At 35.7% G+C, this 21,793-nt stretch overlaps 1 protein-coding gene across 1 annotated transcript in view; it reads left to right on the forward strand.

The window, feature by feature from the left end:
- HCN1 (hyperpolarization activated cyclic nucleotide gated potassium channel 1) overlaps positions 1-21,793 on the forward strand; it is a 436,515-nt gene that overhangs the window by 382,014 nt on the left and 32,708 nt on the right. Inside the window, exon 6 of the mRNA XM_061129721.1 lies at positions 964-1,204. Within this exon, the coding sequence (XP_060985704.1) occupies positions 964-1,204 (241 nt within the window). The remainder of the gene's footprint in view (positions 1-963; positions 1,205-21,793) is intronic.

Consider the following 21,793-nt stretch of genomic DNA (forward strand, 5'->3'; position numbering starts at 1 on the left):
TATGTCTCTTAAGCATGCTCACAAATTCAGGTCCAACCCTGTTCTTTGGGGTGGAGGTGGGACATTGGAGAAGGTATTTCTGAGAAATGGCATTGAAGTGAAATTTAGATTCCCATTGTTTATTCTGTTCCATATCTAACTTTCAGCATTAAAACTGGTTGGTCCCATATCCTTGTTTTGGTTCATAGTGATAGCACTGTGTCTAATCTGGTATATAAATCTTCTAATTTAGAACTGACCCGATCCCATACATAAAGCAATTTAGGAAAAGGAAAATATGGCCTCTGTCCAGTCCAAAACTCCCAGTGATAACCCAGGAGGTTTTGAAAGGGTGATTTTCTGATCTAACCCAGAAACAAATTGAATTTATAATTATAGATTATAGTCAAATTAGAGTCTCCTTTGTGTAATGTGAACAATATCAAATCTCCTTCCCATAATATGAATGACATTAAGAAAAAACATCAGAACGCTGTTGGCATTTTACTGGCAGCTGGGCTCTTGTTTCAGAACTCCAGCCAGTAGGTACAAATTAGATTGTTCAACATAATGGGCCACAGAAGCAATAACATCAAGGTTAATAGGAAGTGATGTGGCTTCTTTTCTTCATAAAAACAGATAAAAGGGAGACTAAAACCCTTCCACATTTTAATTCTAATTTTGTATAAAGAATGATAAAGGAATGGGAAGTTATAAAAGGTAAACTTGTATATATTTAATTAATATTTATTGATGTTTAATACTTGCCTATACTACTCTATGTGCTAGGAATACATTTCAATGCAATAATAAAACATAATCCCCGACTTTGAAGAAATATGTGGATTATTAGAATTTATGTATTTTTGTTTCTTAATTTAAATTACAATGTTATACTATATAGAGATCTTAATTTAAGCACCTGTTTTGCTTCCTGATATGATTAATCTCTCTTAATTTTTTTTTTACTCTTGCCATCTTTAGGAGATAGTCAACTTCAACTGCCGAAAACTAGTGGCTACAATGCCACTTTTTGCTAATGCGGATCCTAATTTCGTGACTGCCATGCTGAGCAAGTTGAGATTTGAGGTGTTTCAACCTGGAGATTATATCATACGAGAAGGAGCTGTGGGTAAAAAAATGTATTTCATTCAACATGGTGTTGCTGGTGTCATCACAAAATCCAGTAAAGAAATGAAGCTGACAGATGGCTCATACTTTGGAGGTTAGTAAAAAAGAAAATGTAACTCAGATGAAATCTAATTTGCTTGCAATATGTATCTTTATCAGAATTTTGGAGATGTCAGAATGTTGATTTATTGGGTTTGAATGTGGACTTGTATTTGAATTCTGATAAAAGTGTCTATAGTATGTCGACTGAAAAAAATGCACAACCTAAAAGTTGAGAATTATGTTTTATTTGGCAACAAAACTGAGGACTTAAGCCCAGGACACAGTATCTCAGATGGCTCTGAGTGACTGCTCCAAGAGGTAAGGGAGGAGCCAGGGTATATAGCAGTTTTTGCAACAAAGACCAGGTAGTTGGAACACGGAATGATTACTGTTGGTTAGAGAAAACCAGATATCTCAAATTAAAGAATTTAGTGCTTTTCTTTGTATGAAAAGATACAAGAGTCTGGACTCATTGAAATTATTCTTTTGATATGCACTTCAGTTATCTGGGGCTGGTATCCGTGCTTTCTCATCCTTAGTCCCCTCTAGTGCATCGTCTGGGGTGGCTGCAGCAGTTGACTGGTAGGTGGTGGGCATCCTGTTTCTCTCCTAAGTTTGCTCTGGGCTCACCATTGTGTGGCTGTAATGTGATGGATTGATGGCTGAACATCATTTGTTTACTGATATGGCAGGCAACATTTTTTCATTGAAAACTGGTATATTTTCACATTGCAGTGTCACGTGTTCAGTGCATATGCATTTACTATTGTATTAGTTAGAATATCGCTTCAGCCTCTTAAACCAGAGCCAAATAACAGTGGCTTAAGCAGATAGAATGGAGAAGGAAATGGCAACCCACTCCAGTATTCTTGCCTGGAGAATCCCAGGGATGAGGGAGCCTGGTGGGCTGCCGTCTTCGGGGTCACACAGAGTCAGACACGACTGAAGCGACTTAGCAGCAGCAGTAGCAGCAGCAGCAAGCAGATAGAAAGTATGTTTTTCTCTCACACAGAAGTTCCAAGAGGACTTACTGACTCTCTCCAAGACAGTTTTTAGGCATGCAGATTTTATTTATTTTGCTGCTCTGCCATCCTCTATTTCCCTTATTTATACAAGACAAATTGGTCCCTCTCCACAATAAGGACCACAGGAAGGGAGAAGGGGGCACAGGAATTGAAGAATGAGCAGTTTCTCTTTAGATGTGTGCCCAGAATGGCCAATTTCACCTCTATTCACACATGATTGGCCAGAATTTAGTTAAAAGACTACCTCTAGGTATAAGGAAGGCTGGGGAATGTAGCTTCTAATTGTGTGATATATTAGTCAGGGATTTCCAGAAAAATGGAAGCAATAGGATATACTAATCTCATCTAGGAACACCCTCATAGACATATCCCAAATAATATTTTTCTGGGCATCCTATGACCAGTCAAATTGACATATAAATTAACCATCACAAGGGGCTATTTGCCTTGCTAAAATTTCTGACATTTTGAGTTATTTCCAGCTTTTTACTGTAATAAGGTATATATTTATATTTGTGCAAATGTACAAAACTTGCCTATGAGTTGATTTACTGGGCCAAAGTCTATGTATACATTTAAATTGAAATAAACATCAAATCATTTCTTTGATGAAACTGCCAATTTCTACTTTGCTTTGCCCATTGATTTTTACATTTTTCCTCCTAATAAGTAAAATTGGCATCCCCTTATTATTTACTTTGTACTTCCATTAGTAACAGTGATACTGAGGCATTTCTTCATAGATATGGATTATTTTTATTTGATTTTCTATTGCTATTTTGCATTTTTTAAAGTGTTGTTTGTCTTCTTAAAGCAAATTTACAGAAATGTCCCTAATGTTTTGTTTATTTGTATACTGTAGCTGTTTTCTCAAAAATTATTCTTTTAAAACTTTCTAATTTTTTGTTTTATCATTCTGATCTTCATTATTATCTATTCAATTTGAATCTTAGAGCATTTGTGTTTCTAAAGTGGGTTTTCTGCACTTCAAAATTATGAAGATGTTTTCCGTATTTACTTCTATTTTATTTCGTTTCACTACATTGTTATAACAATTTTAACTTGTTAGAACAAGTGATGGGGAATGACTATTAACGTCTCTTAGTGCCAGTTCTGATATGACATTAATGACAATGATTAATACTACAGTGTCAGACATTGGCAAGTTTAATAGTTAAATATTACTCAACAGTAGGAAACTGAAATGTTCTCTTTAGAAAAAGTCAGGAAATCTGCCTTAACATATCAGGTTTATTCTATAAGACAAATTCAAGGGAAACTTTTTCTTATCATGAGTGAGGTATTCAATAAGTGGCTCTTATTACTTTGTATTAATTCTTCACAGACTTTATAATATGCCTTTAGAAGTTTTCTCTGTCAGAATTAATGTCTCCCAACTCTGTGTGTCCGCACTACTTCCCACAGCTTTCCAGAGTCCTGAATTCTTTCTGCCTCATATTAAACACTGTAGTTAGTTACCTGTCTTCTGATATTAGATGGCAAAAATGTATGTATCAGAATCATTGAAGAAATTGTTTAAGTTCAGGTTCTGCCTATCAGAGACTCTAATTCAATAAATCCAGACTAGGGATAATATTTTATTTGTTTGTTCAATTAGATAATAAAGAACCAGTATATTTGAGCCCCTGAAAATCAGTAAAAAGAAAGTATTCAAATCAAATTAGAGATGTTGGCTAATCTGAAAACTAGGCAATATATTCATTTTTATTTTAAAATAATGATTATAAAAGCAACAATAATATGCTGAGTTTAAGAAGTTTTCTTCAATAACAACTATAAAGCTTTATTGGGAAAAGTTTTAATTTTATTAAATGCTTATTTGGAATATATCAAATTAACCATAGGTACGAAAAGTGAAAGTCACTCAGTGCAAGTTGGACACTCCTGTCCGACTCTTTGCAACCCCATAGACTATACAATCCATGGAATTCTCCAGGCCAGAATACTGGAGTGGGTAGCCATTCCCTTTTCCAGGGGATCTTCCCAACCCAGGGATCAAACTCAGGTCTCCAGCATTGCAGGGAGATTCTTTACCAGCTGAGCCACCAGGGAAGCCCAAAATAACTATAAGGTTCTCATTCATTAACCTATTGCAACTGAGTAAAACCTATCAGCTCAAAATATTTGGCCAGTTTTCGGTTAGCCCAATGACTAGCTTCTTTGACTTTCTCCCCATTCATTAAGGATGATTTTTAATTCTTCATCTTTCCCTTTCTTCCCACTCTTCTTCCTTGTCGTGATTCTGCATTGCATCAGCCCCTTACTATTGTGCAGATTGTGCTAAGATAAAAGAAAGAGGAAATTAGGGAAAGCTAAGAACTTTAAAAAAATCTACTTACTTAGTAAGCTCAGAGAATTAGTGTTCACATGAAGAAAAAGTAGAAATTGACAGTTGATGAAAATAAATAAAATCTGGTAGTAAAAAGTAAAAGTATAATCCAGCCTTGGGGGAAAGTGGTTTGGGGGAAAAGGTTTTTGAGGTAATTAGTGCAAGTGTGACAAATACATAAAAGTTTAGAAAGGAATTTCTGAAAGTTGTTATTATGCAGAATGTGTGTGCTCAGTCACACAGACATGTCCCACTCTTTACAGCCACGTGGATTATAGTTCTCCAGGCTCCTCTATCCATGGGATTTTCCAGGCAACAATACTGAAGCAGGTTACCATTTCCTCCTAAGGCGATCTTTCCCACCCAGGGATCAAACCCCGGTCTCCTGTATCCCCTGCATTAGAAAAAGGATTCTTTACCACTGAGACACCTGTATTTCCTAATATGTGTTTAACCTCTGCTAAATCTCTATGCCTTTTCTCTCCCTGATATTGTTTTTTTTTAATTTTCTTAACTTTTTTCAGAACTACTTAAATATTTGTTATTTTTGTTGTATCTTCAAAGAAGCAGTTTTTGTTTTTGCTTTTCATTTCACTAATTTCTGTAGTTTTTCTGTATAAAATCTGTTCTTTCATTTTACTTTTTACTTTAGTTTTACTTCTTTTAGCTTCTTGAGTTTAAAAGCTAGTATATTTATTTTGAACTACTCTTCATCTTTGATGACTGCAATTTATAGTACACATAAACCTGTCTATACTGCTTTGGTTAAATTCCACTGCATTTTTAATATAGAGTTTCAATATTGCTTTATAGAAATAGATTGCACTTTCCATCTGGATTCATTGTATAGTATATGAGTTATCTTTTATTTAAATTCTCTTTAAAAATTTTAAATGGAAACATTTGGGGACAGAATGGTAGAGAGAAAAAAAGCACATATAATGTTTGAATAGGAGAATTACAGAATATGTAAGATGTTAAATAAATTGTATTGGCAATAGGTAATGTGTAAGAAAGATAAGATTAAATGAGATTTATTTTAAAAAAGGAATGAGGTGATCTTCAATTACTAAACCTAGTTATAACCATCAAAATGTAATTTTACATAAAGTAAAAATTTTCTCCATCCTTTTTCTAAATTTCTTAAGACATAAATGATCATCTTTAAATATAGTTTTACAAAATTACTGATTAAGTTATCCCTCACTTTAACCATTTAACAGATATTTCACCTATAGTTTATTCCTGTGAAACAAATGTCTACTTATTCAATCCAACTCACTTCAGTAAGAAATTCTCCAAAATAGCAATTGGTTTGGGTTCAGTGCTTTTACTGTCATTCACATTTTCATTATAGTGATTTGAAGTGGCTGTCAGTGGGCCTGTCCTTTGGTTACAGTTTATGGAAAAAAGTAGGTCTGCATTACTTTCAGTTACTTCACACATACAGTTGACATTTGTTCAATTTAAACACCAAATAAGATAAAGAAAGGCTGTTAGAATCTAATAATAAGAACTTGTACTTATTTAACATGGAAGGGTTTAAAGTTTATACCCCTTTAAGTATCTAACATGAAATTTTGAAAGTGATAGAGCATACTTTTGTAGTATGTTAATTTTATATTTTGCATCAGCTGAACATGGCAAGTTCACAGTGTTTTTAAGCAGAAGAGCCTGGGATCAACTTCATTATGTTCTTTCCACTCTTCCAAAGTGTCTTAAGTGAGTAAGCATAATCAATTTACAGAAAACACTCCAACTAAATGACAAACAAAATAGTGAGATATGGAGACATTCAAAAGATCAAATTCAGAATTTTGTGTTCTGTACCTAACTTCCTAACTTGATATATTTCTACAATAATACAAGACTGTTTCTAGATATACATATATGTCCATAGAGGTTAACTTCATTAAAATTACCAATACTGTATCTTTGTATTCAATAGTTCATGATTTTAAAGAAAAGCTTTTTTTCTAATATAATGTTTCATTATTAATATTTCTGTCCACTCACCTCGTAGTGGTTGTCTCTCCACACCAAATGTTCTATTGATTGAATCCCTTGACTTTACATCTTTCAAAATGTTTGTCTCATAGGTTCTTCTTAGAACATAGTGAAGTGAAGTGAAGTGAAATTGACTCAGTCGTGTCTGACTCTTTGTGACCCCATGGACTATATATACACTCCATGGGATTCTCCAAGCCAGAATACTGGAGTGGGTAGTCTTTCCCTTCTCCAGGGGATCTTCCCAACCCAGGGATTGAACCCAGGTCTCCAACCCAAGTCTCCCACATTGCAGGCAGATTCTTTTACCAGCTGAGCCACAAGGGAAGTTCAAAAAAAGTTGTGTATAATAAACCTACAAGAAAGAAAATACTTACCATGATGGTTGCCATGATAAATTATTTGGTATTAAATGCTACTTAATCATGTCTAACATTTTGACAGCCTCAAGGAGACTGTCAGCCACTTTATATAGCTAGAGTGCATATTTATGATTTTTATGCCCAAACTGTATTTGGCCAGATTACAATGATGTGGCATTTTTAAATGTAGAGCTGCAGGTTAGAAAAACCACAGGCTGTCCCTGTCATGGTGATTATTCGTTGTTTGTAAGAGGACTAAAAACATCTGCCAATCCGTGGTTTACAGTTTACTCCATTTCTAGTCCATCGTACATTTCTAAAAGCTGACACTGATTTACTAGGAGATGTGAGGAATCTGTTGATAATAAAGTTACAATTTGATTAGTTCAATGTTAATTTAACTAATATAAACATTCTCCCAAAATATAAAGAAGATGAGGTGGCAACAGGGAAAAACAATCAATCTTCTTCAAGATTTTTTGTTTTGTTTTGTTTTCCTTTGCTTCCTCATTCATTCTCTTCTTAGGTCAGGTTAATGAAATATTTGATTCTATGATAAGAGGACAACTCCATTGGATCTTTTTGTAGGTTCTGTCCCACCTAGAAATACCAGACAATGTACAACCACAGGATGAATCTTTGCTAAATCATTGAGTTGAGAGAAGTGTTAATCCCCATCTAAATCTTCACCTTCTAGTTCTTCAATTCAGTAGTGTCATGTATAAATACATCAATGCAGGATAAAGGATTATATCCAAATGTCTGAGACACTTATGAAAATCAGGATGAACATTAAGACATTTTACTTTGAAGTCATGATGTTTTCCCCTCTTTAGTAAAAGAGACAAAGAAGCAGAGGTTTCCTTCTCTTTAAAGAAGGAAAAGGAAAAAACAAAAATGTCCTTATTACAGTTCTGGATCTTCTTGTATTCCTGTGATTGTTCACAAGTCACCACTTTTGAAGTATTTATAATTAGAGAGGCCAGGCCATATCTTGAACCTAGTCAAATAAAAACTCCTTAAGGCAAATGTACTTTCTAATTCTAATTTCTAGTGTGTCATTCTAATTCACGTACTTAATTTCTAAAATGTGCCTCTACCTAGCTCCTAAGTTTCACTATCTATCAAAAACTGAGGTAATTGATTTTAATGAAATGTATGGGGTTCTGTTGCAAGGTAAAACAAATCTAGCAGCTTATGATTCACTTTAGAATGTACAATTGTTTTGACTATTTTGACATACTCTTTCTCATTCTCTTGAAAGCAAAAATTGAGACATTTTGATTACCAGCTTTGTTTGGTATTCATATTTTATTTGCATTATTGGTATTTGCATTTTATTTGTATTATTCAAATGCTACCTTCTGTAGCAATAAACTCTGTATATGCTATTAAGGGAATGTCTGGTAATAAAGAACAGATGGAAAATTTTTTTTTCATTTTGTATGCATAGCTCAAAGGTAGAAAGAAGCATGACTTTCCATCAAGCATAACTGGAGGAAAAAGGTTTTTAGGCAGAATATACATCATCCATAAGGATAGTCTTAAGAAAGAACTATCTCCTGGACTGATGTTTTTTTCTTCTTTCTTTTAAAGAGAAATCTTTTTTAAAAAATTATTTTGTTTATTTATTTTTGAATGTGCTGGATCTTAGTTGCTATGCAGGTTTTTCTCTAGTTACAGTGAGCTGGGCCTACTCTGTAGTTGCTGGGCAGAGGCTTCTCATTGCAGTGTCTTCTCTTGTGGTGGAGCATGGGTTCTAAGGCACACAGGCTTTAGTAGCTGCAGTGTGGGCACAGTAATTGTGACTCCTGGGTTCTAGAGCACAGGGTCATTAATTGTGGCATACAGGCTTAGTTGCCCTGCTTGGCATATGGGATCTTTCCGGATCAGGGACCAAACCCATGTCTCCTGCATTGTCGGGTGGAGTCTTTACCACTGAGCACCAGCAAAGCTCTCATGTTTTCTTTGAGGGTTCTCCTTAAAGTAAACGTGCATTAGTTGTTTGAGAGTGACCAATGGGCCTCTTATTTTGAAGCCCAACATTTCCCATTCATGCCTGTTTCCCAGGATTCTGGAGAGGAGACTCCAGACCTATATACGCTTTGTGTTTTCATCCTTTTGCAGCTCTTCCTCTTTTAGGAAGGCTCATCTGAATTGTGTCCCTTGCCCTTTGTATGAAGAAGAATAATATCCAAATTTTCAAACAAAATCTCGATAACTCTATACAATCTGGCCCAGTTTATTTTCCTAATCTCAATGCATATCTTCCCCTCTAGATATCCTTAAATCAACCTTGATTTATCCTTAAATCAAGGCTGCTAGCTCTTACATTAGCAAAGAATGAAAGTTGCCTTTATAAAGATTTATCCCTTTAGTTTAAAAAAAAAGAAAACAAAATAAAACAAAAAATCCTCTCCATTCTTTAGACTGACACTTTGCTTCCCATATGAAGACATCACTGAAATGTAATTTTTTTAGTCTCCCCCGGGCAGATTTTTTTTTTCTTTCTGCTTTCCTACTACTTAACCTATTATTGAACTGTTTTTGTTATCATTTATATGTCAGTATTCTATAATGGACTATGAAATTTCTGAGCTTTGACACAATGACTTTTTCCAGTTTAAATCTGCAACACCAAAGAATAGTACTTGAATTCTTACATAAACTCAAGGAGAACTCGTACAATGAGTCAGTGGGTGAATGGATGAACAGATATATTTTCCCTCATCGCTACTCCTTATTCTCTCTCTTCTGTTTTCTTTCCAGCTCTAAAATTAAAAAAGCAACCAAACACCCATTCACTTCGGTACTATACTGTGCTAAACTCATTATCTGTTTGTCAAGACAGGAAGCTAATGCAAATAATAATGATAAATTATAAACTACACTAAATGAAACACAAAGCATTACCTATTTCTGAGAAACTCAGTACTAATATTTAAATTACCTTCTATCTAATTTTAAATGAATCTCACTATATTAAGAATCAAATAATATGGTTCTAGAATTTAAAACCAACAGAATCTAGTGTAGTGCCATTCACTAGAACTTTCTGTGGTGATGGAAATATTCTGTATTTAATACTGCCCAAACACTAGCTGTACGTAGCTATTGAGCATTTGATGCTGGTGTGACTGAGTAATTGAGTGTTTAATGTCATTCTATTACAGTTATTTTAGATTAAATGTAAATAGCCACATGTGGCTAGTGCCTACCCTACTGGATAAAACTATTCTAGATTGCTGTAGAAATAGGGTGAGAGGACCTCATCAGGCCCTCTGTTGGAGTACCAGGACCTTGTCAAGCATGATGACTCAAATGCCCCAGAGCCAGGAAAGCAGTGAAGTGAACCCGGTGTGATGTGAACGTTAGAACAAACATGGTGACTGATGGCAGCCAATGCTCTGTCTTGGAGTCAAGGAGACACAAGAATTGGCTCTTCTAAACCCAAATGAGAGGGATGGCGGCTACCCAGGTCTCCCTCATGACCCTCACTCATTAAAGAGACCCTGTGTTTCCAGTCCTCCCATCTGCTTAGAAAACCAGATCTAGATCTTGATGTGAAGACTCAAGTGTCAGTTATCTCAATTGTTAGAAACACTGTGCGTATATTGGAAGATAGAAAAGTGATACAAAATAACATATTTACAAAACAGAAATAGACCCTCAGACATAGAAAACAGGCTTATGTTACCAGCAGGGAATCTTATTCAATACAGTAAATCCCCTACATAGGAACATGTTCTGTTCCAAGAACACGTTTGTAAATCCAGCAAATTTAGCCTAGCTGACAAAATTAGCTAGCACAATGGGCTATATAGCACTGTACTGTAATAGGCTTATAATATTTTTCACACAAGCAATACAGGAAAACAAACAAAAAATAAAGAAAACATCTTTTGTGGTACAGTGTCTTGAAAAGTAAGTAGATACAGTACAGCAGCTGACACACAGGGGCTGGCATCGAGTGAACAGGTGAGAAGAGTTGACTGGAGGAGGGGGAGGAAGTGGAAGATGGTAGAGCGAAGGACTGTCAGCAACAGGAGACATAGGGCAAACTGCAACTTCACTCACACCTTATGGGGTTAGACATGCGAACACACATTCACATCTTAAAACTTCACAACTCGAAGGTTCGTCTGTAGGGGACTTACTGTACCTTGCAATAAACTATAATAGAAAAGAATCTGGAAAAGAATATATATATATATATATATATATAATATATATATATATATACACACACACACACATATATATATATATATAACTGAATCACTTTGCTGTATGCCTGAAACTGTAAATCAGTTATACTTTAATGAAAAACAAAAACACGGTGCAGATTAAAAAATGGGGTGAAAGGGCTTTATAAGGCAATTGTATCTGGAATAATATAGAGGGCTGTTATCTCTCCCCTATTGTTGCCTTCTTAGAAATTTTTCAATCTTCAAAAAAATCATTATTTCAACTTATGCCATAAATGGAGCAAGTTATATTGTTTTCCTTCCTTCCTTCCTTTTTTTTCTTCCACATCAGTTCAGTTCAGTTCAGTCGCTCAGTCGTGTCCGACTCTTTGTGACCCCATGGACTACAGCACGCCGGGCCTCCCTGTCCATCACCAACTCCCGGAGTTTACCCAAACTCATGTCCATTGAGTCAGTGATGCCACATACAGCTATTGAAAATCTTCAGTGTTCCAGACAGGGTTCTAAGTATTTGTCATAGAGTAGCAAAGAAGATAAAAACCCTAGAATTCATGAATATTACACTCTTAATACTTCTTTCTCTCCTATATTATTTATACTCATTTTCTTATTTTCTGTTCATCCCTAAGTTTTCTCTGTGATTTATTTGGAACATTTATATAAATGATGCACAGAAACTATGGGACATAAAGATTTGTATTATACTAATCATTTTATGTTTTTATTTGTGTCTTCATCCTTAGCACATTTCCTGGTATATCCTTTTTATTGAATAGATATTTGTGGCATTGAATCTAATTTGAAGTCATCTTTAATTAAATAATATTTTATATCATGAAGTCAGTGATCAAGTTTTTAATAAATGATCTTTATTTATATTTCCTTTCAATTTTTCAAATATAAAATTATGATGACTGCTCTTCTTTTTTCTCCTGTAAGTTTTTAACAGAAGTCATAAATGTAACTTTACTTAGTGCTGAATAGAGAAGCTAGATTCCTTCTTGGTTGCTTCTTTTAAAGCTCTTGGTTTTGTTCTTTTATTTTGCTCTGCAGCCTCACATTTAGCTTTCAGAGCCTCAGTACAACATTGCTGACTAAGATCTTCTTGCCCTACTTCAGTAGATCTGCTCACCCCCTGTCATAGGCAGGTGCGATGAATGAGCTAACATTAGTAAAGTACTTTGAGTTCTGTGGATGAAAGTTGTGCAAACTATTATTCTGTCGTGACACTTTCTTTAAGGATCATTATCATACTTCATCATACTTGTGGAATCTCAGTGCAAAAAGCAGGAAGAAGTATGTCTTTGAGTAGGCACACTTCAATAAAGTATAAAAGCATAGCAATTGCATGGGAAGGATGGAGGTTCAAATTTTTATTTTTAATATTAGCTTGTTTTCCTCTCACATTTTCTATTCTATACTATCAGCCCGGAGTGGGATAAGGTGAAGTAAGACCATCTTTCTGTGGAAAATATGTGTTACCTTTTGAGGCATTGGGCATACATTTGAAAGTAATTAAAACTTTTATAATGCTACCAAAGTTACATTTTTATCCTATAAAAGAGTTAACAGGTATGCATATAAAACAGGCCAAGGCTCTTTACCATAATATAGTATTTTAGTATAAAACATAATTAAGGTCTTATTTGATAAATGCCCCCAACCTATAGTGTTTATGGCCTTAAAAAATTCACCCTTTGAACAGGTTCATTTGGAGTGATGTCCTGTGGTGAGTTTGTGTGCATAATTGCTGGTAGACAGATGGACAGGTTCTCACTGTGTCCTCATTTCAACTCTATCTCTAGCATGCTTCTTGTCCATGTGGCTGTCCACTTAAGCTGATAACAAAGGCTTTTTATTCTGTGCCCATGTTTTACTTACTCTTAAATTTAGATCCTGCTTTCAAATCTGAAGGTCCATATCATTGAAACTATGCAACTTCACAGTGGCATGCCTTATTGAACCTTGTACCATGAACCATTTAAAAGGTTGTCTGAGTAGCTTAAGCATATTTCATTGCATGGTTGTTCTACTCTCATAATATTGCAAATTAAATTAACAAATTCTATCTTTAGGAACAAAACTGTAAGAGGATTAGGAAGCAACACGATATGGCAGAGTACTCAGCATCCACAGTCAGGAACCAATCCCCTCTTTGTCAATAAGACCCCAACCCAGCTGCATATCCCCAGGCAGTCTGTTTAACATTTTAGGGCTTAGGTTCATATCTGTAAAAAGAGACTATTAAAATAAACACTATCTGCACTTTTCCAGGTCTGTGATGCTGTCGGAATGGGACTCTTGGGGACATATTCTCTTTTGCCAGTGTGCTTGTTTTAATATTTTTCTGAGTATTTGAAATGTCTTCCTGCTTATTCTAGAGTTCACAATATTTTTGAAGTATTACCATTGAGGATATTTTCTAGGACAAGATCCCAGCATTGAAAAAAATGGCGGAAGGTGATATTTGTGATGATTCATGTTCTAGTGGATGAAAATTAACTACAACTCTTTTTTATGAGTAGTGAAAAATAGAAAGTGTCAGGGGCTGGTTGCGAAGTTCTTTGAAATGTGACAGAAGGATGCTGCTTAAGGAGTGTAGGCGTTAGAGTTGGATTTTAAGATGCTATTGGGTTTTGAGAAAGTCACTATCTTCTCTCTGCCCCTGTTTCCAAATTGTTAACATCAGGATAATAATAATTTCTACCTCATTAGGCTTGCTTAGAGGACTAAATGGCTTAACATATACAAAATGCTTATAGATTTGTGCTATGATGATAGGTAGTAACAAATGCCACTGGCTGGCATCAAACGGAGAAGCAGGCACACGTGTAAGACATTACTGAAGTATTCTTGAATCAGTGCTCATGTTGAGTTAACAGAGAATCTAATAATCAATTTGTATATTCTCCCGAGTCACTGTTAGTCTTAATGCAATAGCAATGAAATTTATGAGAAATCAATTTGTGTGTATGGTGGGGGTGGGGGTGTGAGGATGAAATAGACAGTCTTGAAAGCTCTTTAAAATTAAAGGTCACCTCAACGCTGGAAATCCTAGTACCCTTATTGGATACATATGTGTGTTTATGTTTATGCACACACACAACGAAAAACACTTAAGATTTCATAAAATCCAAATTCTTCAAATAAATAGACTTTAATGTGTCCCACATTGTACTCATTTCAAGTATATCACCTAATTTCACATTAGATTAATGTAACTACAAAAGTGCATAATCTTTATCATTTTCAATATCTATTTCCCAAATGCATTAGAAGGGAAATGGGAGAAAAGACATATATATTTTTCAAAAGTTAAATTATTCAGAAACATTTCTGTAAAATTTGGAATTAAGAAGGAGGCATTATTTCATTCTTTTGTGCAATCGAAGAGCTTGAGCGGTGCATGGGCCACAGAGACCGATAGTGACAGAGATGGACTCACTTTAGGCCACTGCTCACGCAGTAACAGGTGCATTGTCTGCAAGTCATTAAAATGTTATTAGGTTATAGCATTTCAGAAAACAAAGATCCTTTCCTATTAGTCTGAATGATAAAATACATTGCATACATACACACACACCTACAATTGCTTCCTCCTAGCCTGTTGCTAGAAAATCTGCGTTTCCTAAGTCTAAGCATGCTTCTGCTGTCCATAGAGACATTTCTCCATGGTTGAATTTACTTGAAAGGGAATACTGAAATTACCAGTCAGAATAGTTCAGCAGAAAGATAATGAAGTAGGAAAAGTTTAATCACTTTAAATTGCTTTTCATCACCTATTTTGCAAGGTATAGTAAATTTATTGAAATGTTTTAGTACCCTTAGCAAATTTAAAATGCCAGAAGTATTTAAAATGTTTCTTTGTACTTCATACTGTAAATTACAAGAGAAACACATTAACAACAGGATGTTTTAGTGACAAGCAGTGAGTGGTTCCCTTTTCTGAGATATGTATGTGCACCCCAGCAAAAGGAATAGTGGGTTCCAAAGATGTGTCTAGATATTATTGATGTTAGCAAGTCAATAATAGTGACTCGCACTTATACATTCACACTGCACATGAATGAGAACATTAATTAAAGTCTAGACTCCTTAAAGGAGGAACATTTGAAATCTTAATTGAGCCCATTGCACAATACACTTATTAATTCAGTTCATATATATTTATCCTCTTATTGTAAGGATTTAATATGAGTACATTAAAAGTTATCACTTTCTTGGAGTTTACAAGATACTTGTAAAACAATCACCACTGCTTTCTGCTCAACAGGAAACTGGAAACATTTGCTACCAAAATCATTTTTATGTGAATAATAGGCATATTTTTGCCTGTCTGGTTGTAAGTTGAAGAAGAAAGATGCTTGGACTCATAATTTTTAACAGTTTATCTTTTTAAAGAAACAATATAAATGGTGAAAGTGAAAGTAGCTCAGTTGTGTCCAACTCTTTGTGACCCAATGGACTGTACAGTTCATGGAATTCCCCAGGCCAGAATACTGGAGTGGGTAGCTGTTCCCTTCTCCAGGGGATCTTCCCAACCCAGGGATCAAACCCAGGTCTCCCACATTACAGGCAGATTATTTACCACCTGAGCCACCAGGGAAGCCCATAAATGGGTAGAGGTATCATTATTATTATCATTATGAAGTTTCCAGTGAGAAAAGAACCAAAATAGTACTTCCATATATTGTGCTCTATATATCTATCCTTTCCCTATCTGATTACGAAGTATGTGCTCTAGAGAAATAGGCTTCCCAGATAGTTCAGTTGGTAAAGAATCCGCCTGCAATGCAGGAGACACTAATTCAATTTCTTGGTCAGGAAGATCCACTGGAGAAGGGATAAGCTCTAAAGAAAAGGTGGTTCCAAGTTTCTGAGAATCTTGACCTGGTCTAGTTTGCTTTTTGGTTTTAGTGCCTTTACTATCAGGGCATTCTGGTTATAACTGTATAGTTCAGAGTAAAGAAAGGACTTGAGCTAAGCCATTTGCTCATTCTAGAGTCTTGATTTTCTGACTTGACTTTACCTTGGGTTAAATTAAACACACAGTTGCCAGCCCACGTCCTTGCACTGTGTGGACACAGCTTTACCAAGATACTGTATTACAGATGGAGATTAATTTTCTTACTAGATGTGACTTATTTGAGCTGCAGTAAGATTATCTGTGATAGAACAAGAGAGTGTTACCATAAAGAATAATATATAACAGGATTTCAAAATGCTTATGCTCCAGACAGATAATTTTACATGGAAAATTTTAGGCACGTTAAATCAGGGAAAATAACTATACTTAAGCAAATGCATTGTGAAAGTATCATTTTGCATGTTGGGCTTTTATTGAAGAATATATTCCTATTTCAGTGATAAAGAAAGAAAATTTTTAAATTGAATCATAAACTCTTTCCCTTAAATAGGAACTTTATCCAGTGAAAGTTTGCTGTTGTCCAGAACCTTAGTTGTTATAAAGCCCTAAAATAGGTGTTTTTTTTTAAAAAAAAAAAAAACTTAAATTTTCCTTTTGTAGTTCTCCCCAAAACAATAAAGAGTTTATCAGAGAAAATTGGGAATGGATGGTGTCTGATATCTTATATATCAGGGAGTCAGAATCCAGCTGAATAAATCCTAGGTCGTTTCTATTTTACAGAGCACTTCTAGATCACGCATTTGTCGTAATTCCCGTGTGTTTAAGTGGATGTAGCCTTATACCTTGCAGTTTTGTTGGAAGGTATGTATTGTTTTAGGGGGAAGAAATCAACTCCCTGCCATCATTAATTTGAACCTCTTGGACCCAAGTCCTTTTATCACTAAAAGTGTGAAGAAAAAAAAAAGAGGAGTGATAATTGTTCTTGGCTACATTTTCAGGTTGTTGTCTTGAGATTTTGCTCAGAGACCATGGCAACAAATAAGAGATCAAAACATAGAAACCTTTAATAACTGAAAGCTGAAAAGATTCAGTAAAAAGGTTTTAGTGGACTCCCTCCCTAATGAAATTTATTGTTTTTAAAGAGTCTAAGTCTATAGGGCTTCAGGAATACCGAAGAATAAACCTAATTCCCACTGGCTTCTGAGTGAGAATTCTATAATGATATAAGAAGAGTGAAAAAGGAGAGCAACAAATGGCACCAGGGAATGTGAAATTTTATTTCCAGCCCAGAGGATAACTTTTTAGAAAGAGATCTTGGATTTAATGCTCAGTTCTTTGCATTTGCTGTTTTCATTGGCCCACTTCTGCCTGAACCAAATGCCTGAGGTTCTGAGAGGAGCCAGGACGAGGCATGAGGTGGAGCCCCACAGGAGAGAGAAGTGATTATTTTGTGAAAGTGATGACCTTCAGGGGGTTGACTCTGCACGTGACTCTGAAGGAGTGGATTTTCCTTCTCTCAAAAATCCTCATCAGTAAGTGTAACAGCATCATCATCATTGCAGGGATTAGTACTAGAATTTGCTACAGCAGCAGTGGGGAGAGAAGATGAGATTGTGAACATGTCAGTGAAGAACCTGTAATCTAGATCACAGCTTCAGAAACTTCTAAATGTTTTGAACTGAAGAGAAGAAAATCTTGCAAGGAAAACCTAATCGTTAAAACAAACAAAAATTATTCATAGAGATATCAAAAGTCCTAAAACACCCACTGTTCTGCGATGATCACATTCTTAGACAAGCACTATCACTCCATCACATTACCTTGTTTTATTTTTCTATAGCAGTCAGTATTTTACAAGTCATCTACTTATTTATTTAGAGTGTGAGTTCTATGAGAATAAGGAACTTGTTTTATACCTGAAACACGTAGGATGAGATCTGATACACACTAGTTGTTGTTCAGTTGTTAGGTTGTGTCCAAACTTTGTGATCCCATGGACTGCAACACACTAGGCTTCTCTGTCCTCGGCTATCTCCCAGAATCTATCTAGTGCTCAAATTCACCACTAGACTATAATATAAATTTCTTGGATGGACAATTGAAGCAATTTCTGTAAAAACTGGACAATAGTGTGCTGAGTCAAAGAAGAATTGGGGTGGAGATACCTCATTGAAAGGAAGGGTGACCTGTTTTAGAGATGGAAATGATGTGGAACCACTTCTGCTTTTTCAGCTCAAGAAACCCACATATGATGGTCTGAAATCTATCCAGCTCATTCCAGAGTGAAGTACAACCCTAAATGTAGACTTGGAAAATTGATTGTAAAGAAGCATTTTCCTCTCTGTTATAGAATATAAACTTCTGGAAGTCACATTCATAATGTGATGTATTTAGGGTTAACCTACACTGTTTTTTCAACTTAAAATGTACTCATCACTTTTATGGGGCATAGGAGGGAGGAAAAATACCTTAGGGGAAATAAATCACTTGTCCATATCTCCAGATTAATAACTGACATCAGACTTAACAGTTTGATTTGAAGGTCTCTCCTCTTCTGCAAAGAGAAACTGCCATATGGCTGACATTGTGGTCTTTCCACTTACACAACAATTTAATATGCCTGGTTCATGATGAAATACCAGCTCCCGGCTGGGAAATTAAAGCAGCATTCAGCTCCTCTCAGCAAGAAAGCTGCAGTTTGATATATTCTGTAAACTGGATGCTGCATTAGCCAAGGGAAAGGATTGGCATAGTTAGGAAACACAGTTGGACTTGTTAAAACAAGCGTTTCAGTGCACAGATGCTAAGTCTCTTTGGAACTATGCTTTGGATCACTTTGCTCCTTCTTAGCTATCAACTAAATATATTTTTGTTTCAGTTTCTTTTAATTTTCATCTTTACAGTGATTTATATGAATGTGATCGTCTACCTCTGAGATTTCAGAACATGCTTTTTGGGAAAGAAAGAGCTGACCATATATTTAAATAGTCTTTTTTCCTTAAGAGTAGCATTTTAAGCAGCTCAATGCAATATCTGTCAAGGTGGCATGACAGAACAGGAATGACCTCACACAGAGAGAGAATCAAATGTTGAATCTGTTACCAACTGGTCATTCGACCTTACGTAGCTTTATTCAGTTCTTTTAGCTGAGTATGGTACTATATAAAATCAGGATATACTACTCACTTTGTAGGGCAGTTGCAAGGAATATTTATATGTACCTGGGTTTGAGGGGTGTACATGTGTGTAACATACCAGACATGATTCGGTAAAGTGGATGCAAGTGGACACAAGTAAAATTGAAACATTCATTTGTTATAATAGTCCATACATATTCACATGTATCTGTATATCCATTTTATAAAATAATTATTTGCCATAGCGTGATGTGCTTGCAGTGATTGATCCTCTCTTTCAATGTCTTTTCATTGTCCCAAGGTCTGAGTAACTCTAAAAAATATCATTTTCCAGTGAAATTCTTCAGATAGATTTCATGATTAAAGATAATATAGCTAGTTTCATTTTCACATGTGGCACAAACTTGTCATTTCTCATCTTTACTTGTCTACTTTGAATTTATTCTTCAAAATATTTACTCCTCCAACAAGCCTGCTGTGAACCTCTAAGCTGGTCTATGGTATTCTCAGTGTATTTCTATCTCTTTATTGAATATATTACAATTAAGTTATCTGTGCTTGCCAACTGGACTAGATCCTTTTAAACTTTGTAATGTCATTTTCTGACTCTGGCTTTTGTAGATCATCAATAATGTGTGTCAAAATAGCCATCCACAGACTCATACATATGTGGACACAAGCATATTTTGTTTCTCATTCATCATTTGCTTCCCCATTCCATATCAATATCTTCCTAACTGACTTATTATCATAACATTATTTTCAATCTATTATTACACACTAGTAATCATTAAAATTAAACATTGATTGTTTTAAGTAATATAATCCACTAAATATTAACAGTTCATGCTTTGACTAATATTCATTTGTTCAACAAGCTTTATGGAGACTCCAGTTATGCCAGTCACTGTGTCCTATAATCAGTATGTCTTTCAGAAAGTAAACATGTAAGAAGTCAAAACAATATGCAAATCAACACAATTCAATACATTAAAAGCATAAGATGAAATAACAATTTAAAATGGAGGAATCTGTTAAAAATTCTCTGTGAAGGAGGTATTGAGTTCCAAAGGCTGAGTAGGAGGTGGTGGATTTAAGAGGATGTTTGTGGAGTGAGCATTCCAAGTGGAAGGAGCAGCAAGTTATAAAAGCAGAGGCTGGCGAGAGCATGGCCATTTGAAGAAAAGCACGCACAGTATTCAAAATTTGGGGAATGCAGAGTGGGAGGCAAGCAGCCACAGGAGATGAGTAAATGTGGATCTGTGTCTTTGCAAGAAATTAGGATTTCATCCTACAGGTAATAGATAAGAGTTGAAGGCTTTTAGCATGAGGACTGGCATGATGACATTTGCTTTTGGAAATGAGTATCCTCATAGACATAGGTGCTTGGGCAACTAAACAGATAGTTAGAAAGGTCTTCAAATAACTCAGACAAGAAGTTATGAGGATTTAATCTTCAACAAAGGATTAGAAAAACTACTAAAGAAAAAAGTAAAGAATTAATGGAACTTACATTCCTGCTTTCTATGAAGAATAAGATAAAGGGAAGATCCACAAATGGTAGCATATTTTTGGTTTGATAACTGGGTAAGGTGATGCCACCATGATACTCAAGATCAGTCTCTAAGTCGTATCTGACTCTTTGCGACCCCATGAACTGTAGCCTGCCAGTCTCCTCTGTCCATGGGATTTTCCAGGCAAGAATACTGGAGTGGGTTGCTAGTTCCTCTTCTAGGGGATCTTCCCGACCCAGGGATTGAACCTGCCCTTCCTGCACTCAGGCAGATTCTTTACCACTGAACCACCAGGGATAGTGAATATAGATAAAGCAGGTTTGCAGAGTTTGTGGTGGGAGGAAGTAAGAAATGAGTTGGGTTTTGAGCTTGCTGGACTACCTGTTCAAAGAATGAATTGTATTTACAGTCTATACCAAAATCTGCCATGTTTGCTACTATGTAATACATGCGTTTGCCTAATATCTATTTGGTGAGTAGATGAATGAGTGGAACAAGCAGCTTATAAATGTCCAGGAGGATCAATAGTCTGTTTGCAGTATCCCGGGCCTGAAATCATATAATGAAGATTAAGATGAATGTGGTTCACAATAAATTAAGACAATTAATTTCCCTGCTGAAAGCTGCCACTAACATGAGAACAGAGGTGATCACTAGCCTCATAAACATAAGGAATTCTCACAAAATTATGAGTGTATATTGTTCCTATTATAACTTATTTACTCCTCTCCCAATTTAGGCTTCCCTGGTGGCTCAGACGGTAAAGTGTCTGCCTGCAATGCGGGCGATCCGGGTTCGATCCCTGGCTCAGGACGATCCCCTGGAGAAGGAAATGGCAACCCACTCCAGTACTCTTACCTGGAAAATTCCATGGACGGAGGAACCTTGTAGGCTACAGTCCATGGAGTCGCAAAGAGTCGGACACGACTGAGCGACTTCACTTCACGTCACTTCTATTTAGTCTACTACCCTCCAGTGCTTCTCAACCAGAACTTAGACAGAATCAAGCCCTATTGTCTTAAAGCATATATTACAAGTAATGAATTAACTTAGCACTTATGTATCCACTTATGTACTATACTTGTGAGAATTCTTAAAATAATCTCTGAAATAATTTTCTGTGTTATATGGTTTAGATTAGAAGCCTTCACTGAGAAAGTCTCTCCTCCTC

The sequence above is a fragment of the Dama dama genome, chromosome 25 (genome assembly GCF_033118175.1).
Source record: "Dama dama isolate Ldn47 chromosome 25, ASM3311817v1, whole genome shotgun sequence".
Lineage (NCBI taxonomy): Eukaryota > Metazoa > Chordata > Mammalia > Artiodactyla > Cervidae > Dama > Dama dama.